Source organism: Scophthalmus maximus, chromosome 18 (assembly GCF_022379125.1).
Source record: "Scophthalmus maximus strain ysfricsl-2021 chromosome 18, ASM2237912v1, whole genome shotgun sequence".
NCBI classification, from domain to species: domain Eukaryota; kingdom Metazoa; phylum Chordata; class Actinopteri; order Pleuronectiformes; family Scophthalmidae; genus Scophthalmus; species Scophthalmus maximus.
Window position 1 is genome coordinate 667,023 of NC_061532.1, and position 25,399 is coordinate 692,421.

The window sequence follows — 25,399 nt, forward strand, 5'->3', positions numbered from 1 at the left end:
TATAGAGACCGACCAAGCCATCGTTGGCGCCAACATGAGAATACAGCAGTAACCTTTGCTGCAGAAAGTAATACCAGGTGGAACATTGAAATGATAAGTCCTGTGTTTCAAAGACAGATTTATACAAAGGTATTTGCTCTATTGCCATGTCCTTTGTCACAACAAGCCCTGTGTGCATGTACTCAAAGGTTATGTAGAGACATTTATGAATTTGAACGCTTTTCTTCATGTGTTACAATACATTGTGTTAAACTGCTTCTTCTACTCTGTTCTCGCGTGAGACGACGTTGATGATCTGCCACTGATCTGGGAGAAGGTCCCTGACAAGATCCTCAAACACATTAATGACAGGTTTGATAAGTTGGAGCAGACTCTTGAACTGTTGGAGAAGGTAAAGTCTATCAAGGAGCAGGTGCTGGAGCAGAAAAGTCGTATTAGCTCCCTGGACAAGTCACTCTCTGGCCTGAAGGATGAGAACAGCGCACTCAACCTCAAGGTGGATGACCTCAAGGGTCGGTCACGCCGCAATATTATAAAAACTATCAGCATACCTGAGCTGGAGGAAGGGGGTAAACCAAAGGAATTCCCCAAGGGTCTGATACTGAAATCCATTTTTATCGGGAGAAGGAGCTCATACTGCGTCTCTGGAAGGCACGAGAGCTGGAGTATGAAGGCAACAAGGTTCTTATCTGCGGGAGCTCAAGGTGGAGCATAGTCTCCTCTTTCCAGCAACATTCTGCATCAAACATAAGGGCCACTTCAAGGTTTTCACTACACCAGGTGACGCAACATCATTTCTGAACACTGAGCTAAATGACATATCTTAAAATCTCTAATGTCACTCTGTGTGTTCAGAGGGTTGATGATGTTTCAACGTGACTCTTTGTAGTTCAGAGAATTCATTTGGTCTGTATGAGACTGTGAATAGATATTATTTAATCTAATTCAGCCGTGTCAGGCGGCGGAGTTGAGCTATCTGCTTGTAGCTTCATTCAGCTAGCTATTTCTCTTTTTTTTTTTTTTTTTAAGGGGTAGTCACCGCGTGCGTTTACCGGTCCAAGGCTTAGAGGGATACCCCTGCTTCGTTTGGAGAAGCACTCGATGTGTGGGTGGGTTGTTTGAGTGTGTTGTTTCACACCGCAATATGTGGTGCTTATGTGTCTTTCGCTGTATTTCTCAGGTTTTTCAAGCTCCTTTTACTCGTCAGGCCAGAGGGGTTGCTATTCTTTTTTGTAAAAATATTACATTTCACGTTTACTCTATGACAGCAGACCTTTATGGCAAATACTTAATGATTTTAGGTCACATAAATTAATTTCCAATAGCAATGCTTAATATCTATGCCCCAAATGTTGATAATCCAGATTTTTTTCGTAAACCTTTTGCTATGATACCAGCCTCTAGTTCCAATGTCATTATTGGAGGTGATTTCAACTGTTATTTAGACCTAATCCTGGACAGACTCTCAACAAAACTGGCTCGTACCATAGCCTCCGTGCAAACTGTTAATGATTTATCTAAGACTAGGATGGTTGATATTTGGCAGCACCCTACTAAAATGCTTCCACTGCTTGAGGAGACGTTTAGATCCTCCCTCTTACAGTCTGACTACAATAAGATCTTAAAATTAAAATATTAATATAATACTAACAACCAACCAAACCAATTACTGAAGCTCAAACAGAAATATTTTGAACTCGGTGATAAACCAGAGAAAATATTAGCAAGTCAACTTAGAGGTGAGCAAGCTCATCGTGCCATCCATTGGATTAAATCAGAGTCAGATATATTGGTTACCAGGGTCCAAAATTAACTTTTGGCTTTTGCACGGTTTGATGACTAACGGAATTACGTCCTAAGCATGTTACGTGCAGTGTGGCGGATCCAGCAGATTGAAGTGACAGCTTACGCCTGGGTGATATGGAAAAAATCTTATCTCGATATAAGTCAAATCACTATTTCTGTCAACCTCAAAGGTTGTGAGATGTAAATATATAATATTGAAACCAAAGTTAATTTTGGTTTAAGTATTATTTATTTTCTGAGAAGTTGAACATGACAAATGTATTGAAGAACATTATGCAACTGCTGCTGTATAATACAGTTATATAAATACAACTGCTGCTACTGCTACAAATGCTTTCGACACACTTTGCAGCGCACGCTCCTACTCTGCTTCTTGTCTGACTTTAAATATTCCTCAGACGCTTCTTTTAAACAATTTCCTTGTCTTTTGAGCCTCGTGTCCGTCGGGATGTCTTCTTCAAGTGCTCTCACTTTCTGGCAGTGATGCCACTCAAAAACCATGAAGAAGATTCTGGAAGTGAAAAAAGAAAGAAGAAAAAAGAGAAGAGGAGACAAAAAAGCAAGACAGTGGAAAATTGAACCGATAATAATGATTAAATATAACACTGCATGACTAAATGCTGCTAGTCTAGCCTGAACTCTGGAGGAGAGACACTTGAATAACTTAACTTCCACCAGCATCACATTCATTCTTTTGTTTACTTTGATGTTTGGTGAGTGTATTTAAATGTATTTTTCACGTCTGTGAGGAGGCCTGTGGTTTTATGAAACTGAAATCTTCGTTACACTGTAAATGTAAAAACCTTAGTAGCCATCGTGAAGGCTCCAGCAGCAGTTTAATCATCTGTATTGGAACTATGTTAAATGACATTGTCCCTGAAATGTAAATATTAAACAATGAATAGTTTTGAAATAGATAGATTATTCCTAACATAATGGTGATGAATGCTGGTTCGAGGGGCCCCAGGGCCCCATCACACTTCAGAATCGCCTCTGGCTGGACCAATGGGCTGGACCAATGGACTGGACCAGTGGGCTGGACCAATGGGTTGGACCAGTGGGCTGGACCAATGGGCTGGACCAGTGGGCTGGACCGGTCGGGTCAGTCCGCCCTCCTCTCTTCTCTCCGCCCTCTGCTGCTCATAAACCGCCGGAGCGGAGCGGAGCAGCGCTGCCATCCCGGAGCCGTCATCCCGGAGCCGCCGTCCCGGAGCCGTCATCCCGGAGCTCCGGTCGCAGCACGGTGGACCTGAGCTGGACCGACTGTCCGTCCAGAGGAGCCCGAGATGAGCCGACACGCCGCAGGTAGCAGACAAGAGACACACTCCTGTAGTGACGAAGTCTGTGAAAGGCGGCGAGGAGTTGGAGTCCGACCGGTTCCTCCGGCGGTGACACGACCCGGCCTCCTCCTGAAGAATAATACTTTCCTCTGTTTCAGACGCTCGGCCCCCTCCGCCGGACGGTGTCGCCCCCCCCGCGCTGCCCGGGGCCCACGTGCTCGACTCTGGAGCCGTGTTATTCCCTGGTATTTATCCACCCACCTCTCCTCCCGGTGCCTTCGGGGACCAGTTACAGTCTGAAGAGCAGGCCTTTGGGGACTTGTTCAGTCACGTACTAAATCTCTGTCCCCACTTGGGAAAAAGTTCATTTCATTTTGGAGTCAGTTTGGTAAGGTTAGGTCAAAGGGGAAATGGACATGGCCAGCTGTTTGTCTTAAACTTGTCATTATGATGTCAAAACTGATTGCCCATTTGTGATGGCAATAGACATCACTCCTTGGTTTGTGAGCGGCCCTCTCGAAGCCTCCAGTTTCTCATTCTGACCTGCGCCGCGTTGCTTTGTTTGAATGTGGACATTGAATTCAATCAAGCTGGCTTCAGGCACTTCTGCACTGGCTTCATTTTTATATTTAAAGACGGGGACGCGGCTTTCGCAGAAAAATTACTTGACTTCTTCTCCGTTATCGCCAACGTGGAGTTGACAACTTTCTGAGGACAAGTTTCTGCGCCCTTACCGGTCCTTTTAATGACGGTGACCAAACAACACTACCACCTGGAACCATCCGGGGTACCAAAGTTGTCTGTTGCCTCTTTAAGGAAAGGGTCATGGTTCGAGTGAGTCCCCAGGAAATGAATGTAAAGTCCTCAAAGGTGTGTTTGTGTGGTCTGTATAAATGTATGTATTTGAGCTTAGGTATGAATTCGAAGCATAAGCAGATGCGGACGGCACCTCACAACACTGCGAGTACAGTTCGTAAACATCACTCGTCGTCACCTTGAGAGACTCTGGGGTTTTGGCCTAGTTGTGAGTGCGTCGGTCTCCCGCACCATGGTCGCGGGTTTCCGGCCCGGCCAGAGCAGTAAAATCACAACAACAACAAAGAGGGGAAAAAAGCTTTCTCCGAAATCACCTACCGCCCCTTTAATGGTTGCGCTTCAGGTACGCGTGACACAGTCTTCACCTAAACGAAAGGTGTCGCTGCTGACAAAGGAATTTCCACACTGCTGGAATTTGTGCAGTGCGACTAAAATGTTTCCTTGGCCAATGCGACTAACAATCAGTGCATTCAACCATGAAGGTATTACACCTGACATTTAGCTGGTCAGTCTGTGTTTAGAGTGTTATGTTTCTTTTTCCCACCAGCATCCAGCGAAGAAGAAAAACGGTAGACGGTCTGTTGGACGCTGTCATAGTTGACGGTGGGCTGAAAAAAATTTAATTGCCAAAAATATTAGAATCTGAACAGAGATTCGAATCAGAATCGTTAAAAGGGAAACGATCCCTAGCTCTTCTTCTGGCAACATTGAGACCAAAACTTACTGCATCAAACACCAGTCCATGTGCTGTATGGTAACCAGATGGAACTGTTTGAACAGCCATTTTCTCCTATGAACCATGTGAAGTGTGTAAAGTTTGTGCTACATGTCTTTACAGGTGCTTTTGATCAACATGGCTGCCCTTTGATCGTGTTCCCAGTAGATGGACAAGCCAGACTCTGCTCGGAACTCAGCAAAGCAGAAGTGGTGGACTTCATAAATTACTTTCTGTGTCTGCACAAGTATGTGGGGTCAGACATACTTGTCATTCATATGTGCATGTGTGAGTGGGAGTACTTGATGTACTGATGGTTGGATTGTTCTCAACAGCAAGAAACAGGAGAAGGAGAGTTTGGTGTCAGTGGTGGCTGATATGCGTCATGCTTCGCTCCTTACGACCAGGCTCATCGCTGAGACCCTGCTTCTGCTTGAGGTACTGTTGTGGTAGATTGCTCTGTGTGGTGCTTTGGTTACTGGCCTGCAACACTTTAATTTTCACAACATTTCCAATGATTGTTCTGAAGCTAATTTTCCACCACATGCACAAAGCGACCACGCTGATGGCTGAAAAAATAGGTGGCCCGTGGACTCTGATATGGTGCTTGTTCACGTCAGTGAAAGCTGTTCACCAAGCACATCAAGCAAAACCTTTCTCTCCTCCAGGTGCGCTCACAGTGCTTGTGTCTCTGTAAGATGTCACACCGTAGAAGAGGGGCGAAAATTAGTAGTTCCTTCACTCCATAACTATTAATCTTGTTGTTTATTGGCTGGGTTCCAAGGCTCTTTGTATAAGCAATTTGAGCAGTTCAAAAAAGTGGCCAGTCACTGTTGGACTCAATATATGCTGCGCTTTATTGTTTGTCATGTTACTCTAAAGTCTTTTGTCCCAGTGAGGATCCTGTAGAATGATGACTCTGGTTCCCAGTGATCTGATTGGTCAGTAGTTTGGCTGGTGAGAGGTTTTGATATGTTATCTGGAACATAACCTGCTTCAGAGCAGGTTAGACGTTCAGCATCAGTTACCATGGTGATTAACCCCGGTAAGACGTGAACCAGCTTTCTAGCACAGGCCTCTGGAGTCAGAACTTGAGTATATTTTATGTGGTTAGGGAAGTAGTGTTTGCTCTAGCCATATTATCCATTGTTAGCAATACCAGCTCATACCAAAGCTTTATGCGATATTTTGTGCATCCAAACCCTGTAGCTCTGTATGTCCACAGATGGACAGTAGAGGACTCAACCAGGTGAAGAGTGCAGTGGGGTCTGTTTGAATTATACATAAACAGGAATTATGTTTGGTCCTTAGCACCAAGCAACGTGACATGCTCAGGTTGTAATTGGTTGACGGAATATAAGTACAATACTAAGTGTATCATGTCGGTGCTGCTCGTAGTGGAATGTCGGGAGAGAAGGGGGCATGTGGGGTCACATGCATGACTGGTCACATGTTGGGTTATTCAATAGAAAAGCCTCAATGAAATTACATTAAATTAGCAGAATTATATGGTGGATTTTTTTCCAGATCACTTACTCCCCACAAAAATTGTATTTGGTCGTAGTTGCAGGCCTGATCTCATTATGCATACTGACCGATTTAAACATTTAGTTATAAACTGCTGGGAGAAGGAAAACCTAACTCATACTTGGTATTTGTCTTAATCTATGTGTGGTGGTCTGCTGGAGCATAATGAAACTCTAATTTTTCTCAGTTTTGATTATCTTTAAAGATGCATTCATTAATGGCAATCTTTTTGACATGGTGTATTACAAAGTTAGAATTGCAGAATTTTTCACCGAGCATGACCAATACCCAGAATATTTATTTATTTATTTGAATCTGAATTTGGTTCATGAGTTGCAACAAGATTTTGAATGTCTCGCATGTGTGGGGAGTCAGCAAAAAGCCAGCTAGCAAATGTAAGAAACGACTTGAAAAACATGACAAAAGAAAACGTGGAAGCCAGAAAAAAATTTATTTTTATGTAAATGAACATCTTGGAACATTACATGCAGTCTGAGTTACCTGGTCAAGGATTTGGAGATCAGGGTAAAGAACAAGGGATCTGGAGTCTGAAAGATGTATCAACTATATAATTTATCAAGCAGGAGGGGTCAAATCAAAAGATGTTAATAATTTCCTTTTCGGTAATGTAGGGTTTTGTGGCTTGACCCATACAAAGGACTAAAATTGGCATGTCACCACTGCGTGAGCAGTGTGAGCAAACTAAATGAAAAAAAAAAAAATTGTCACTAATTTTTCTGTTGGCCTTTCTTTGTAGATGCACAAGCGGACAGTCCACAGTGTGTACGTAGTTCAGCCCAAAAAGAAAGATGTTGTCAAGCTCTGGCTAAAGCTCCTGGCTCCAGCAAAAGCTCACACCGCCTCTTTCAAGGTGAGTGAAAAACAGAAACACATCCTGTGTTGGTTTTTAGACTTTACTTCAGTGAGTAATGCTGATTTCCTTTTTTGCAGAAAGTCTTCTTGAAAGAAATCTCGGAGCTCTCCAACTACATTGATCGAAGCCAGCTAACTGCATCGTTGGGTGGCTACTTTATTTACTGTCATCAGAGCTGGGTAGCCTTCATTAAGGTAATTTATGTTTGGAAACTTTCCAACATTTTTACTATAGCTCAAGGAAACCATACTTCTATGAAATTGTTAAGTGTATGGGTTCAACGGATCACACAACTTTTAGAAATTTTAGAGGACAGACACAGAGACACAAGAAAAACATTTCTTTTGGGTGGAGGGGATCTTTAAGTGTTGCTTCAGCTTGTGTAATAAGAGAAAATATTCCTTTATTCTTCCCACAATGGGGAAATTCAGATGTCACTGCAGCAAATTGGATACTAGAATATAAAAAAGCAAGCAATGGCTTGAGCTCTGCCACTCCTTTAAGGATGTTCCTCTGTACTAATGCACATTCACACGGCTGTAGTCATTTGGGCACGTGGTCCATATGCACATTATTATTTATTATTTAGTATTTATTAAATATTATCCACCTGGTAAATAATGCAGGGGGTTATGGTGATGCATTTCTCAGTCTGTATTCAATGTTGTTTTCAGAGCAGTAATAGAAAAGCATGGATTTTATTTTATTTTTTTACATGAAACTGAGGTTAATCAGGGAGTGAAGTGGTGCCTTTTGATGTTTTCTGTTTCTTGAAATTTTAATTTCACCAGTAAGAAACAGACACCACACAGTGTTCTATTTTCAGTGCATTTCAGCTCTGCATTCAGGGCATATAGAGCAGTGAGCTAGTGGGTATAATTTGCCAGTTGGGGGGGTCTGGCAACATTTCCTCCCAGAGAAAAGAATTGTCTATAAAATTCAATGACCGGTGCACCACTATTCCATCATATACACTGATCTCAATTAGTGCTTGTTTTAATGAGTTTGTGTACCTATTCAGAAATATATAGTGAATTGTTGTTGATGAGAATTATGAATAGTCTGCAAGTACTGCTAGTAGAGTTTACAGGAATAAATATAACAGAGGGCTGAACACAAATTGTCATTGTTCTGCTCCCCTCAGCTGTGTGTGCACTCAAAAATTCAGTTATTCTGCCTATGTCTGAAGCAGCACACGCATGTGCTGCTCTCTGTTTATCTATTCATCTTTCTCAATATTGCCTCTTTGTGATGGGGAGTAAGCTCAGCTCACTCAGTCAAGAGAGGTTCAAACAGCCTGCATCTTTTGTTTGTTACCTTGGTGAAGCTTGTGCCAATGCCTCGTGAAATCAGCTGGCCTTATTAGCAAGTGAAAGGAGCCCCTCTTTCCATTAGATTATACATTCGCACATGTTTAACTGGGGCACTTGGCCATGATGACATTAGTCATTTACCATGGCAGCTCTCTATCTATAAGAGACCTGTTTTGGATGCAACTGCACAACCTCCAATAGATCAGATCACTTTTAGGTTAGGGGGATTGGGAAACAAATGTCCATAATCACTTGAATTTCTATTGAACTATAAAACATGTTAAAGGGGCAATAACCTTTTTTGGAGAAAGTTTATCTCTCTTTGTTGTTGTTGTTGTGATTTTACTGGTCTGGCTGGGCCGAGAACCCACAGCCTCAGGTATGGGAGGCCGACGGCTAACCACGAGGCCAAAACCCCTGGTTAACTTAATTTGCTAGCACGTGTCTTAAGGTGTCGGGACTGTGAGTGATGTTTACAAACTGCACACGCAGTGTTGTGAGGTGCAGTCAGCACCATTTTTGCTTGTTATTGATTTACAGACCTTGGACTGGATATTTTGTGAGGAAATATTTGCTGATTTTTACAAAACGTGTATTGCTTATAAATCCCTTGCTGCCCCTTTAACAGCAAGTATTGGGAAATTATGGCCTTGTTTACAATGTAAAAAAATTCTTTAACATTAAAACTGAACACAGTGTTGATCACACTGTCATGTACGTCGGGGGGTGCAGACAGGATGTTGGTTAATGCATCAGTGCACTTCTGATTATTGGAAACAAGTGAGGGTTAGGGTTACTTTAACTATTTCCCGTGTGGAGTGCGAGGCGGCACACATGACATAATGCACGTTTAGAAAAATTCTGAAGTATGAATACTATCAATCCTTTCATCTTTAAGGGGACACATCCTCTAGTGCAGAGGATGTAGTCTGAGGCGTCTCCCCTGGGGGGCGCAGTGACTAAAACGCTGTGAGAAAATCTGTCAAAAACAAGGAATGCTGTTACACAATAGTCATTTAAGAAGCCTTCAGAAGTTTGGCCCTGCAAAAAAAGTTTGAGAAACACTCCTCTTGTGGGACCTGTGCTCACAGCCCAGCACCGTTCAGCTCGACTGGCATTCAGGAGAGAAAACCAGATTGGCAGGTCTGCCATTGGCACCCTGTAATCATCACAGATGAGAGCAGGTTCACGCTGAGCACATGTGAAAGAGTGTGATTGTCAGACCTTACATTGGTGCAGTGGGCCCTGGGTTCCTCCTGGTGCAGGTCAATGCCCAGCCTCATGGGACCAGATTGTGCAGGCAGTTCCTGGATGACGAAGATATTGATGCCATTGACTGGCCCTCCAGTTCCCTTGACCCAAATCCAATTGGACCCCTATGGGACATTTAACATCGGTGCATCCGACTTCACCACAGACTGTCCAGGACCTCAGTGATGCCCTGATCCAGGTCTGGGAGGAGATCCCCCAGGAAACCATCCACCGACTCATCAGCAGAATGCCCAGATGTTGTCAGGAGTCCATACAGGCACGATGGGGCCGTACAAGCAAAAGAACAGCTGCCTTGGCAACAAACCCATGCGATTCACCATTGCATAATTAAATAGCCTCAATGTGCTTTTTCTTTTTATGTGTTGATTTTCAAGGAAAAAAACTAATTACAATTTATAAATATTTATATCACTGAACCTTTTCTTTTAACATTCCATAAAACATTATACCATTTGTGCCCCCTGCACAACACAGACACACAAATCGCTCCCCAGGATTGGGAATAGAATTGGAATCTTTCATAATTCAACGCCGTGGCCCATTTAATACCGGGTTTCTGTTCCCGTACATAGAAAAGACACAGCTCAATCTCCTCTTAAAATATAATAATTCAGCAGCGGATGTCACAATCCTGTAACAGTGTACCGCAGCTGCTGAATGCATGTAGGGGAAACACTGAGCTGTGTTGGAAGGTTCTGGTGGATGAATAGTTTCAGCGGATGCCACATAACCAAAATGTCAATGGTATGAATCTGGCCATGGAAATTTTGTTGCATTTCATACTTGTTTGTTTCCCTAATTTTCCTGTCTGCTTTCATTGATAAGTGTCCAGTCTTAAAATAAACCGTTTCAAGAAGGTCCCTGCACTGGCCGATTCTCAGGCCCTGCTAAACTCTTTCTTATGATGATGATGATGTGATTTCAAAGTGACTCTGGCTTTTATGCTATTCCCTGCAGGAGATTGATGTGTTCGTCCAGGAGTTCCTGTCTGTGGTCCAGCAGCTTCCCTCATATACCTTCACCTTGCAGGCCCTGTCCAGGCTGCCGCTGCCCACCACTCTCAGAGAGCTCCAAAATTTCTGCTACATCAACGAGGCCAAGTTCCAACAGCTCAGAAGGTCAGACTCACAACTGCAATTATTGAATTGTTATGATATAAGAATCAAAAAGGTTTTGTTTTTACTTAGCCTGAAAAATTCAACAGATCGTTCGTGTAGAGCTGAGCCTGAGCAGCTGAGTCTTGAAATGTTCTGAAATGGCTACAGGTGCCACTTTGATTTTTTAAAAACAACTTTTATTAAAATTTACCAGAAAACATCACGGTCCTCTACAAATGCACTAAAAAATTTAAAAATAAATAAATGAATCACAAAAACACAGAGTGAAAGATGAACACACAGCCGTGGTGAAGTGAACTGGGCCAAGAGTGAAGCCTTGGCTGTGGGGAGATGGGCGGGAGGTCTCCCTCAGCTTCCAGGTGGGTTGACCTGGAAGAGAGGGGGTTTAGAGTACCTGGGGGTTTACCTGGGGGATCAGGGAACCACGGCAATGAACTGGGAAGGGGTTGTTGGCAAAGTGGAGGGAAAGTTGAGTAAATGGAGGTGGCTGCTTCCCCACATGTCATACAACATTTGTGTCAGCTCTTGTCAGCACACATTTTCTATCTTGTTTTTCCTGCTTTTATAAATCGACAGTTTGGCCTGACCAACAACGAAATTCAACAACTGCCACTTCGTCACATCTTGTTTTCTGTAGCCAGCACCAACAATAAAAGCAGTCTCCGTAAAAACCTCCCCACAGTCGAAAAACACCGCCTGTAAAATGTTAAAAAGAGGTTTCAGTCTGTGACAGTCCAGATAACAGTGAATGATGGTCTCTGTGTGTGGACAGAAGAGATTTTTGAAAACAACTTTATTTAAAAAATTCTCTTGAAAAACCAGGGTCCTTTTTACAAATGCACTTAAAAAGAAAACTAAAAAAAATCAAAGAATGCATTAAATTAAAAAAAGTCATAACAACACAGAGTAAAAGATGAGCTCAATGTCCGGAAAAGGGTCTCCCGAAATGAAGATGGTCCCGCAGCATCCCTTTTTCTTCTCTGTCCAGTCTGTTGTTCCTCTCGTTCAGAATGGTCCTGGTGTGGCGGGCCGACCTCAGGCCCAGCAGGGAGGCCACTTCCTCCGTGTTCTGGAGACCAGGACCAGCAGCCGCCACGATTCCCCTCAATTTTGTCACTCAAGCTCCCGTAAGTCTCCCGGTGAGTCCGGGTCTGCTGCCATCGTGGAGATCCAGCCGGGCCCCCCACACCAGAGGCTCCTCCAGGAGCCAGAACAGAGAGAGAGAGAGAGATGCATGATGGGAGTTCCACCCCAGCAGTCTTGGCCTATAGCAGCATCACTAAGAGATGGTTCAGCTCTGACTGTAATATTTGTCAAACAGGAATGTTTTAAGTCTAACTTTAAATGTAGAGAGGGAGTCTGCCACCCTGGTTCCAGAGGAGAGGAGCCTGGTGGCTGAAGGCTCTGCCCCCCATTCTACTCTTACACACTCTGGGAACCACAAGTAGTCCTGAGTTCACAGAGACAAGTGATCTATTGAGATAATATGGAACTATGAGATCTGTGAGATATGTTGTATGCTATGTATGCTTGTTGTTTTATATTTAAACGGTCAAATATTTAGCGAGAAGTTTTTCACATTTGGTGCTATGGATGCATTTTTGTCAGTACCAGTCTCACTTTTTGTTGTCTACTCTTGTTATACCAAAGGATAACGGTGAAAGATGGCAAACACAATCATTCATCACTGTTACCAGTTTTGTAGCAATGATTTTCTCAGGGGTTTTAACCATTTGAATGCCAAACATATTTTGAACTTGAATGTTCTTGTGAAACAGAAAGTTCATTCAGAGCAGCTCTGAATTATATTCAAATGATAACCTACAGGTTTAGACCTCACTATGGCTTCTGTGATACACGGATGTGAAATCGAAATGAAGCCAATGTTTCACAGGAATAACATGGAGTATTGTTAGTGACATCACAAAGAAACAAAACTCTGAATTGTCTTAGATAATGTTTTATTTGACCAACTATGCCATCTTTAACTAATCTATATTGCTATTCATATGTACTGTGTGTTGATGTGCAGGGAGTTGGGGCTGGGTGAGCTGCTGAGGCACTGTGAGAGTGTGGTGGAGAAGCTGCGTTACCCTGAGAAAGAGCCGTGCTTCCAGGCAATGGCTGGCACTGCCCTCTTCATCCACACCAACTTTGACATGCTGCAGAAGCACAGCAGGTACTCTAGGCTGCCAGCTCGGTCCCAGGGGAATGCTGCTCTGAAAGGCCTTAATCCTAATCCTTATTAGAGCTGCAACTAACAATTATTTTCATTATTAAGGGTTCTGGCTATTCTTTTTCTCGATTAGTTGTTTTGTCCATAAAATGTTGAAAAATGTTGATCGTGTTTCCCAAACCACAAGATGATGTTTTGTTTTGTCAACACACCAAATCAGAGCTGAAATCAGAGAAATGTGACTTTATTTTCATAAAAACTACTTGAAACCATTAATGGACTATCAAAATAGTTGCCAATTGATATTAGTTGTCTTTTACTAATTGATTAATCGATTAACTGTTAGAGATCTACTTCCCGTGCCTACCATGCAAATGAATACATATACAGAATTACACCTACAGTTGATGTTAATTAAATTCTTCAGGTTTTTACAAATGTGACTGCTTATCAACATTTCCTAAAGAAAGGTACTTTTTATATTTTGTGGGATTTCTCCTTTCAGGTCTATGCTGATTTATTACAAAATGTATCCCCCCTCAAAGTGACCAATGCTACCTCACCAATAGACCCTATAAAATACCTAAAATAGAAATGTTTAAACTAAGTAAAACATTGTAATGTGAACAGTCTATAGTGCCACTGAACTTGATAAAATCCTAAATGGACCACCCACTGTCAGCATTCGTGTTCTTGAAACAACAGATGACATAGCGCCTAATTACCTAATGATCCTGGTTCCATCAGCCTCAATCAATGCTCGGCTTTTCAGAATTTCACCAAGCACAAATATTTGCAACGGGGAATTAATTCTTGCATGGTTTGTTTGGTTGTGCATATGTAACGTGGTCAGCCAGCGTGTGTCTCTTACTCACCGACACCTTAACAGACGTGCTAGAGACGGTCACTGTTGCTCATCGGTTTAGCGTCTGTCTCACATACCGGAGGTCGTGAGTTCGAGGTAACCACATGTTCCAATCATCCCCCTCCATTTATTCCACAAATCGCACCCTGGAAAGCTGTACGCTGAGAGTGATGGATTATTCCCATTTTCATTTATAATCTTTGTGAAATACACATCATTTTATTTTCAACCATTCTACATTGTCCTGCTACAGTCAACATTTTTTGAAAATTAGTATGGTATCCAAACTAGTAGTCCACTATATAGAGACAATCTGACCATTAGTTTAGCTTGGTGAGATCTAAATTCTAATGTCATGAAATGATTCTGAAAGTAAAGTCTTAAACAGAGTTTTAAACAGCCTTATTCTTCATCTATTAGATATGTAAATGACTCTGTGATCTGGATTGGTCTAAAAGGTACAGTTCTTAACTGGTTTAACACATTCTCAAACTGGCAGAAGATACTTTCTCAGACTCTGGAAAGCATGATGGCCTTTTTGGTATTCTCCAAGGTTCAATTCTCGGCCCTTACCATTATGTTTATATATCATGCCACTTGCAAAGATGATTTGGCAATTTAATGCTGATGGAAATCAGTTCATTTACCTGTAACAGCAGTTTGCCTAAAATTGCCTCCTCACCGTGGAACAGCGGATGAGCAACAATTTTCCAAAATGAAGTGAAGCCGAAACAAAAGTTGTCACTGCTAATGAATTTATAGTGCCAGCTATTGGTTAAAGGTCCTTCTTCCATTTTGCAGGATAACTGCAGCTGTGGAAACAGTGGAGCTGCTTTGGCAGCAGGCCTTTTCTCCGGCCCGTCTGCAGCTGCAGGCGTTCCAGCTGCGGGAGGAAGCACGGAAGGTGATACAGCTGACGACGACTCTCACTCCTAACCTGCTCGGTTTGCTTTCTCAATGAACTGTTAAAGATTCACCCCGTCATGTCCGGTGTGAAAGATGTCAATTTAATTGTGGTGAACAATAGAACCGTAGTGTCATGGTCAGCTTCCAAGTGGAAAACGAAAAAAATGTGCTGTTGACATTTCGTTAAACTTCAGGGTCTTTGCCAAGCAGCACAATTTGTAATTGGATGGTGGTTTTCCAGGTCACTTGGATCTCCACCTTTAAAATTCTGTGCTGCCCTTTAAACTTGTGTGATTTTATCAGATACATACATTGGGAATGTGAGCTAGAGGTGCAGTAAGTAGGTGAGGCACAGCAGGAAAATATGATTATTCTCCCCTGTAGTTTTCTTTAAAACACCAGTTTTCCGTTGACATAATGACTTTTGGGTCTCAGAGAAAATGTATTGCCTGAATATTATTTCATGAGAAACCGTGTGTAATATTGCTGTGACATGCTACTGTATTTGATTCTTGTACTTCCCATGAGGATTTTAACACTGCGGTTCTTCTCTTAAAGGAGACATAGTATGCATTTTCGGTTCATCCATTTCCTCTAGTGTGTTATATAGTTTTTTCGTGTATGTAAAAGGTCTGCAAAGTTAAAAGTCAGTGGTAAAGGGAGGTCCTCCCCTGACAGAAAACACTGCTCCTGAAGATCCTGACACTCCTGAAGATTCCGAAGATCCTGACACTCATGAAGATCCTGACGCTCCTGACAATCCTGATGCTACTGAAGCTCCTGAAGGTCCTGACGGTCTGAAGACCCTAAAGCTCCTGAAGCTCCTGACGCTCTGAAGATCCTGACGCTGCTGAAATTCCTGATGTGCTGAAGATCCTGAAGCTCCTGACGCTCTGAAGATCCTGACGCTGCTGAAAATCCTGACGCTCCTGAAGATCCTGACGCTCCTGAAGATCCTGATGTGCTGAAGATCCTGACGCTGTGAAGATCCTGACGCTCCTGAAGATCCTGACGCTCCTGAAGATCCTGATGTGCTGAAGATCCTGACGCTGTGAAGATCCTGACGCTCCTGAAGATCCTGATGTGCTGAAGATCCTGACGCTCCTGAAGATCCTGATGTGCTGAAGATCCTGATGTGCTGAAGATCCTGACGCTCCTGAAGATCCTGACGCTGCTGAAGATTCCGAAGATCCTGACACTCCTGAAGATCCTGACGCTCCTGACAATCCTGATGCTACTGAAGATCCTGACACTCCTGACGCTCCTGAAGATCCTGACGCTGCTGAAGATCCTAAAGATCCTGACGCTGCTGAAGATCCTTACACTCCTGATGCTCCTTGTAAAAAGTCTGGCCAATACTTCTGTATCCTTATTACGGACGTGCATAAAGCATGTCTTGTGGCTAGTCTGGCACGCCCCAACAAAGTTGGGTAGAACGAAAGTACTTCCTAAACGTCCTGGAACGGGTTGAACAATCGCAACAGAGTGGGCCAGTTGGCCAATCAGAGCAGACTGGGCTTCGTTGGGATGGAGGGGCCTTAAAGAGACAGTAGCATAAACCAAGTGTTACAGACAGAGAATGAAAAGAGGAGATGCAGGAGATGTTTTCGAACATTAGAGCATGTAAAACTTTTCAAGTAATGACCCGAATTTAAATTATGAATCGGAATATGAGCATGATATGCCTTTCATATTTGAGATGACCTTATTAGTATGATAGTTTGAGATCTTTTAAAATGTTGTCTTGGCAAGGCGTAATATAAGCAGCTGTGTTTAAAATGTCAGTCATCCTCCATTGAATGTGTTTGCTTGTGCCTGCAGATCACAGAGCAGATGGAAACGCTTCATCGAGAGAAGCTCCAATCTTACAAAATGGAGATTGCAAAGGATGCTGCAAATGCAGAGATGTCGGTGTCCCATTTTGAGGCATCCATTCACACTCCTGCAATGGTACTTATTAAGCAGATGTGTTCTGTTGTGTTGCTTTGTTTAACATGTAGCCTGTTTTCTTTCACTTTTTGGCAATGCTTCAGAAGTCTCTTTCCAGACTAATCAAATATCTAATCAGTCACATGGCCTCTCTCCTTCATACTTTCTTCCTCTAACTATTTTAATCAGTAGTTAAAATCACACTGCCATATTCCTTTTAATTTAATTCATGTCTAGTTCACTTGTATATTTAAATAACTTGAAAATAACTTCTCACCTTCCCCCTTTGAGGCCCTTGTTCGCAGTGCTGAAGATTTGATCCACACAGTAGCCGAGATCCTGCCATCGGATGGTCAGAGCAGGGAGTGTTGGGTTCTGGATCTTGAGAGGCTGAAGGACAAACTACGCTCTGCTGTGCACTTCATTCTCCAAACCCTCAGAGCGTTTTCCAACTACCATCATCTCTTCAACAAGGCAAGAGAAAAAAATATCTGTTACAATTCTTCTTAGCAACTAAGTAGGATAATCACATTTTGGAGGTGGATTAAGCTTTTTCTGAAGACATTTTTAAGTGTGCCCATAGTCTGGATATTGCAGGTGTAAACACTTAAAGGGGCTGTAAGCGATTTGGAGAAAGATTGTTTGTGGTTTTTCCTGACTAAACTGGTCGGGGCTCGAACCAGCAGCCTCGGGCATCGGAGAAGGAAGGACTAGCAAGGAGGCCAAAGCCCATGAGTTGTAGTGTCTGACGTTAGCATGTCTCTTAAGGTGTCGGGGAGTGAGGTTTACACACTACCCACATGGCGTTGTGTGGTGAGGTCTGCGCCATTTTTTTGTTTGAGGAAATATTCACTGAATTTAACAAAAAATGTATCGTGTTGAAATTGCTTACAGCCTTACCCTTTAGTTAAAATATTTTGAAATGTGAATAATTTGCTTGTTAGACGTAATTTGAGTTGCCATCTGACCTGAACTAAAAGCAGATGAAACGTGAAAAGAAAAGAGGTGAGGTGTCAATTGTGAAACAGCCACTAATTGATTAAGGAGTAAGTAGTAAAAGTGTTAGAAATGTTAAGCTTCAGATTTAAGCCTTGCTGGGTGTTTATTTGTCCTTAGAGCTCAGTTGTTGAGTAAGAACTGAAAGCAGATGAACTGTTTGTTAAAGGATATGCAATTGGTTTTATGAGTTTAGTCAGCTGGTATACAAGCAGTGGCAGCAGGTGAACTCTCAGTTCAAGCGTAGACCAGTTGGTGCAGTTGATTTGTACAGGCTGAAACCTTGGCATTATTTTTGTCTTTTTTCCTGACCGAGGTAATTGAGAAACGGAGCACAGGAAAATAAATTTTGCAAGCACAAAATTATATTTTGCAAGAGAAAATATATGCAAGCAAAAAACAATTACATTTGAGCAAAAAAAAAATCTATTCTGTGCTCAATAAATATATTAACATGTAACCATTATCCATATTGATGTGCAATAATAACCCCTCTCATGCAGTTTTATTCATGTACTCTCACACAAATCGTGGCTCTGAGCGTCTGAGCTGTGGTCAGACGCTCATGAGGTCAAGGAGATGTGTAAAGGAGGACTGATAGGACTTAGGAAAAGCTGACAACGCTGCTCAGAGAATCTGACTCGACTTTCACTAAACTACATTATCACGCGACAGCGGATGTTATTGACGTGCCTCTGCCGTGGTGAAACTATAAAATATTGTGGGGCGTCTATATCTCCTTTCCTTTCGCATAGGAAGCTTCAATGTACCCTATGCTAAAGGAGATAGGAAAGGAAGCATTGAAGCTCCTTTCCTATGCATTTAGAGAATCCAAACAGGTCTTATCATTACTGTGGATCAAATACTTCCCAGTCACCTCAAGATTTAGGAAACTTACTATGCAAATTTGACAATTCGACCAGGGTGAAGGAGCCAAAGGGCAGGGGTCGTCACATCATGCTCATTATGTTCGGATCAACATTTTGCTTTGGCCCAGCTAAAGTTCTTGAATTTGTAAACACTACTGTACGTAATTTGAACTGTTCCACTTACAGGCAAGCAGCTGGTACAGTCTGGTCCTCTGTGAGAACTTCCTCCAGGAGCTGGTTTCTGGTGTGAATGTGGCGCAGCAGCACAGGAGGATTTATGGATCGATTCCCGCATGGAGGCACAATCTGTCCACGTTCCTAAAGAAGAATCCCCCACCAGATATGGAGGAGCTGGTTCATCTGGCTCATCTGTCCAATGTCATCCCAGATGATGCAGTCCAACAGGCGGGCAAGCAGATGTCTCGGCGGTGAGAGAGAATTCATCTCTGTTTCAGTCTTAGTCTTTGTATAGTCTATATGTATGTATATTCTTATGGATATGTGAAATATTACATCTTGCATACAACCTTTTGCACCTTGTTTTCCACATGTAATTAACATCCTTTTAAATAGGCATCTGTACGGTTTGCCATGTCATTGTGCCTCCTACGTTTGTGCATAATAATTCAAATGAAGAATCATACAAACGCAGACCATGTACAATCTACATCTCTATCAGAGACTCTATATTCTCTCCCCTTTTCTGTGCTGTGACATCTTTCATAAGATGGCGGGGGTTAGGGATAGGGTTAAGTTTCACAAATCACGTTAAGTTTCATCCACAATCTTTTGTACAGGAATGTGGAAAAAGGAAAGTGACCTTAAATGACTTCTGCTTGGCATTATATGTTACAATACAAAAACAAAAAAGGGGGAGCGCCCCCCCCAATTCAATGGTAGGGGAAACACTGGATATTATTATTATTGTTATTATTGTTGTTAAATATTCCTTTACCACAAAAATCCCAATGGACAAGAAAACTTAATCGAAGTACATCGCTACTCTTGTCTAACACTGGGACAATTCTGGCAAGATGATGAAAAAGTCAAGCTTCTGAAATGACTATTTTGGAGGTCACCTCCACAGAAAGCTGAGATCTGACAGAGGAAACTAGAACATCCCAAATCGACGAGTTTAGCTCATCTCAGCCCTTATCTTCTGGTTGGTGCTCCTGTCAGTGTCTTAGCAAGCATACATGGACGAGCTAGTTACCATGGCGAGCACCGCTAGCACAAAGCCCATGGTCTGTACAACAATAAGGTGGTGGTGTTTGTCATTTAACATCTTTGTGGTGGGCAGGTGACCAGTGTGCCCTATGGTCCACTTCTCTAGCTTTTTATTCCCTGGATATTTCAACTGTATCACCTGGGGCCTGTTCCAGGATTATTTGAACCCTGAAAAGAGGGAATCTCTGAATTTCTGTTCCAGAAAGCGAGTGAACTTAAACTGTAGGTACCTGACGCTGTGAACCTAACCTGCTCGCTGGCAGGTTTTCTAGAAGAAAAAAAAGCAGAGTTTCTCGATAAGGTTTAAGTTTAAAGTTTTTTTAAACCCTGCTTCCTGGGATAGGCCCCTGGTCTTCATCAGCAGTTTGCCCAGTTGTCATGGATATAAAAATTTTGACATGCAACCTCAGTCTCTGTTATGTTTTTGCCCAAAGCTATTTATGCTTTTTGATACTACAACATGATCATCTCTTTTTTTTTTGTCAGGTGCATGACTCTGAGGAACCTTGTAATGTCTTCAGGGCCTGTGGCTGTGGGTCACCTCCAGCAGGCGTTACAGTGGCAGTATGAGTTGTTGCGGGGCAGCAATGTAAATAATTCCTGTGCTGACAGTGTTGCAGACAGAACGGTCAAGGATATTCATGACGGCACTACAGAGTGCAACCTCATTAAACGTGAAGTGTCTCCTTCGACTGCAGGGATCGTGTCAGCAGAGGGCAAACCCCCTGCCCTCAGCTCATTTGACTCAGGCATTGATGGAGTGGGGAGCAGCCACCTGGAGGCCTGGGGCGGGAGGGAAGGAGTGGAAGGTCTGTCTAGATTAGCTGGCAACAGGAACTCCGTGAAACAGGGCATGAGCCATCCTCAAATCCACAAAGAGAACATCTCCAGTGTTTCAAATCCTGAGAATCTCCGAGAGGAGGGTGACTTTGGCTCTGTGGGAAACTCCTCCAGGGCCTGCATCCAGATCGTCCCCGAAGTAACCAAGGATTCCCTCAACTTTGAGATCAAAGTGAAGCGCTCAGCTGCGCTGCCTAATAATCCTTGGCTGAGCTTGCCAGTAGACGACCTGGAAAGCTCTTATACTGTCACCATCACGCACAACCCAACACCACAACGGACAGACCTACAGTTCCACCATCCCTCAGACCCCTACTCCCACAGGTCTCAACATGAGCCCACAGGGACGGACATGTTGAGCAGTCCACAGAGCACGAACTGGATATTACATTCACAAAGCAGTTTTGAAGATTTTGAATTAAGTCCCATCTGCAACATACTCTCCAGCACTAATACAGAAGTAAGAGAGAAGTCCATCTGCACCACAGAGGGGATTCCTACTCTTCTCTGGGATTCATATGACCTCCATGACCAGGATCAGGATGCTGGGGACAGGTAATGACTATGTTTGGACATTGAATTACATTATGCATTTTATTTAATGAGACCCAAGTCATTCTTGCTGAGCAGAAGCCACTCTGGTCACGTGATGTGAAGTTCCCAGGTTACTTTTGCTACACCTCAGGCTGTACACTCCAATTCTTTCACCAGTATCCAGTGAAAGTAACTACATGTTCCATCATCGACTGTTGATTTTGGCAGAATACTATGAAAAATGTGCCAGGCAACACAGTGGTTGGATTTGTATGGATAAGGAATAATCTTAACTAAATTACTAAATTAACCTGTAACTCCGTCTTTGGCCCTTGACATGTCACAGCTGTGGGTAGGAAGCTAGATAGGCTAATTCATTCATTCTCAGTTTTTTGGCCTTTCTTACTTGAGCGCCATGTTTATCCCTGTAAATGCTGACACCCCTAAAGGTTGACAGGGCTGGCAGCTGTTCAGTCTGTATTCAGGGATGGTGTTTTAACAAATGGTCAATTATGAGATCGTAGCTCAAGAAGAGAAGAAATGAAGTTGGCATATTTTTAGTTTTCTATTTTTCTATTTATTTTCATTTATTCAATTCAATTTTATTTATATAGCGCCAAATCACAACATACATTGTCTCAAGGCACTTTACATAGTGAGGTCAATATTACAATATTACCTGGAAAACCCAACATTTTAAGTGGAACTGACTTAAGTCAGCAACAGATTGACATTACAGGGGATGATTTTTGAGTGTGGATTCTTAGATTTTTGATCATCTTTGTATTTGGAGATTGGTTTGTTTATTATAAATGCCACTTTTCTTGCTTTTCCACAGTTTGATTGATATCTCCCAAAAGGACTGGGATGAGAAGGAGCAGGAGGGTTTGATGGAGGTGGAGAAGATCCTGGGCCGGGCTGATGAAATTCTGGAGGTTAGAGATGCACACTAATACAACGGTCCGATGATGAGTCTTCATTTATCACTTCATCTGACCAGGAGTCACATGTCTGTCTCTACAGGAAGAAGAAAATGTTTTGGCCCAGGAGGCTGTGCTGGAGGCCCTGTTGAGGTCAGAGGACAGGCCCATTTGTTTGCCACAGTGGGACAGTGAGGACCAGCTTCCAATGGTATCAATCGAGGATTCAAACTATGATGTTCCCATCAGTGAACTTGAGTTTCATATTGCAAACAGAATTCACTCTTTAAAACAAGGTGTTGCTCTTTTGTTTCTCTATGTGGTTGGAACACAACAGTGTGGTCAGTCCTATAAGTCTGATTCTGACTGAGTCATGAAGTTCCAAGTCTGGCCAACTGTTGGATATTCTCGGTGATCATTTTACAAAAATATCTTCACTCACACACAGATGATTTCTGATGTGTTATAATATCTGGATATAGCAGAGCAGTTGTTAGGGGACTGCTGGTTGACATGTTGTCTGATGGACTGCTTTTCAGACTCTATTTCATACTTGCACAGTACTTGAAACCAGCTGACACTAGGCAGAATATAAATATGGCACATTGACGTGAACATGCTAATTGGTGTATTAAGCGATATAGTGACATGTAGTGAGTTTTTGGCAGGATTAAGACGTTTTTCACTGAAAGCTGTTTTTTACTGTAAATATAGTATTAAGTAAATAAGTATTTTCTGTCATTCCGAGACAGTTTCCTCTACACTAGGATTAGTCAGTGTCCCTAACCCAACTGCCATCGCCTCCTGGTTGGGACCTTTTTAACTCTGGCCTCTCTCCCCTGACTTCCAGTGCAGTTCAGGATTGAGCTCAAGTTGATTTTGTTAGTTTTTGAACCCCTAAATGGGCAGATCCCCTTCTTTTTCTTACCTTTCGAACCCTTAATCCAGCTCCAGGACCCTCAGTTTGTCCTGACTGTCCAATGATTTAAATCTTAGCTCAGGGGTGTCAGTGCCGCTGCTGTTGCAGCACATCAGATGTCAGACCGCCACCTCTATTGATTCCTTTGGGTCCAGACTCAATGCGCTTTTATTTTTTAGTATTTGCATCCACTTGTGTTTTTTTAATATTTTATGACTTTGAGTATGTTTGAAGATTTGTTCTGTGTGAAACTCTCCTGTATTTTATTTTATGTTAAATCTTTATTTCATGTTAAATCTTTATTGAATCTGCATTTACCAGCAGTTTGATTTATAATAATATTAGCTGGTGACAAGCAAGACATTTAATCTGAAAGTTAATCAGTGCGGTAGAAGATAATTTAGTTCATTCATGGTGACTGCAGCTTTTCTATTGTTTAGAGGCGAAAATAAATGATGAATGTACTTGGCAAAGAGTCAAACAAGTAACCGTGTGACAACAAACAGTCCCACTTGGCATCACATTTGAGTCATCTGCTTTCATAACCAAAGGTGGTGTGCTGTGTTCCTACACTCATATTTACCTACTGGATCACTGTCTTTTTTATTTTGTACTTTTAGGATCTTTTATAGATTTTTATCTTAATTAGGGGGGAAATCTCTTCTGTCCTAATAGACTGAATTAATATCATTTATTGTTTCTCACATATTCATACAGTATAATTATGGTGGCCCTTAACTTAATGGACTGCAACTTAAGAAAACAGACACAACACGCAAATTGATGAAACATTCATTGGAGAACAATGTCAGACTGTATGTATTTTGTGTATTTGCTGTTGGTGTGTTGTCAAATTTACATAGAATTTTCTGAATTTGCCTGTTTTCTGAGCTCAGTGCCACCATAGTATAGACTTTTGTTTTCAGTACTTTGGAAATGTGTGTTCCCATGCATCTTGTACAGAACAAATGTCTACCTTCGGTGACCCTGCTTTATCTGCTTCTTTTAAAGATGTCATCAGGTGAGTTGACTGACGCTGGTGTTCTTGGCCGTGAAGACTATCTGGACCTTGCAGAATCTGACAGCCTCATCAAACCCAGATCAGCTGGATCTGCAAGAAGAACTTCTGGAGTTAATGGGCACCTCACTGAAGATATAGGAGCATTTCCCAGCAGGCTGGATCTGCTGACGAAGCTAAGAACAGTCCACATTCTGGATGAGCTGATCATGGAGGAGAACCTGAAGATCCGTGAACTTAGATGCTGTGAAGAAAACCCCAACAATGAACTGCTGGGGAGGAACCCCTCAGATACAAACGAGTCGTCGAATGTGAGTAAAGAGAGGGAGGCTTTCCGGTTACAGGTGGAAAAGGAGAAAAGGGAGGTGGAGGAGCTTGAGAGGAGTGTGGTCAAAGAGAAGAAGCATAGAAACACGGCTCGAAAGGTTGTAAAATGTTCTATAATGAGCATTGCTAGAACTGAGAACATGGATGACCTGGCACTCTGTGATGAGCTTTTATCAAGGGGCTGTAACAGAGCACAGAGAGCACAATACACATCTGTGTGCCAGAATGAGGACACGTGTAAGACTGAAAAGATTCAAGCTGAAGTGGTTCCTGGTGTTGCTCAAGATTTTACAGCACATGACGGTGCGCCTCAATGTCAGGATGTTGCATCGTCTGTGGCTGATCCATGTGGATCTAACACAAGTACCTCAAAGCATTTGTCTGAAGGCTTGGTAATCCAACCTGAGGGACGTGTCTTTGAGAAAGAATTAGATGAGTCTGGGGAAAATGCTACAATATGTAAACCAGGAGCTTCTTTAACCCCTGAAATGAGGCCAGATGACGGAGCGTCGAACCCTGGTGGAAAATCATTTCTTTCTCCTGTGCCTGAGCCAAGAAGAGCTTCACTTCCTGCCGAGCAGGAAACTCTGCATTCCACAGAGCAGTTGAATACAGCTTTGTCTTCAGGAGCTCAACATTCTGGTTTGGTGCAACTTGAGCTACAAGATGAATCAGTGCCAGAGAATACGACTGCAAAGACCTGCCACGTGTTTCTCAATCCAAATGTGAAGGACCACAGCAACAACAATAACAATAACCAGGGGACATGCAGGCATACTCTGGGTGACTTGTCTGAAATAACCACTAAAGATGAAGAGGAAACAGCAGTGGTACCTGCTTGTTCACTACAGATACATTTACTCCCAACAATGGACATCCAGGCTTTACCTCCTACTGATGAGTGCCCATGCCAACAGTCTGCACCACAGCTGCCTCCTGACCAGCCTCAGGAGTTTCACCCTGGTGGAGGTGATGGGCCGAATGAGACCTTGAGGATATCAGGCACCGGGTCGCCTGGGATTCAGATGAGAGAGGTGCAGTATGATGCAGCCATGTTTTAATTTAAAGGGGCAGTAAGCAATTTTGGAGGAAGATTGTTTGTTGTTGTTTTCCTGACTGCACTGGCCGGGTCTGTTGCTTAGCAATACTGTT

At 42.6% G+C, this 25,399-nt stretch overlaps 1 protein-coding gene across 2 annotated transcripts in view; it reads left to right on the forward strand.

The window, feature by feature from the left end:
• Positions 1-2,953: 2,953 nt before the first annotated feature.
• Positions 2,954-25,399, forward strand: part of LOC118283677 — a 29,996-nt gene continuing 7,550 nt past the window's right edge. The window contains exons 1-16 of one of the 2 annotated variants that reach the window (XM_047328633.1): positions 2,954-3,111; positions 3,245-3,331; positions 4,741-4,864; positions 4,953-5,055; positions 6,902-7,015; positions 7,096-7,212; positions 10,561-10,721; positions 12,754-12,900; positions 14,564-14,666; positions 16,490-16,618; positions 16,889-17,071; positions 18,649-18,890; positions 20,176-21,084; positions 21,902-21,998; positions 22,087-22,194; positions 23,914-25,281. In XM_047328633.1, the coding sequence (XP_047184589.1) occupies positions 3,093-3,111; positions 3,245-3,331; positions 4,741-4,864; positions 4,953-5,055; positions 6,902-7,015; positions 7,096-7,212; positions 10,561-10,721; positions 12,754-12,900; positions 14,564-14,666; positions 16,490-16,618; positions 16,889-17,071; positions 18,649-18,890; positions 20,176-21,084; positions 21,902-21,998; positions 22,087-22,194; positions 23,914-25,281 (4,011 nt within the window). In that variant the 5' untranslated portion in view covers positions 2,954-3,092. Of the gene's footprint in view, positions 3,112-3,244; positions 3,332-4,740; positions 4,865-4,952; positions 5,056-6,901; positions 7,016-7,095; positions 7,213-10,560; positions 10,722-11,574; positions 11,861-12,753; positions 12,901-14,563; positions 14,667-16,489; positions 16,619-16,888; positions 17,072-18,648; positions 18,891-20,175; positions 21,085-21,901; positions 21,999-22,086; positions 22,195-23,913; positions 25,282-25,399 lie in introns of those variants that run through there. The other variant, XM_047328634.1, reaches the window with a different exon arrangement.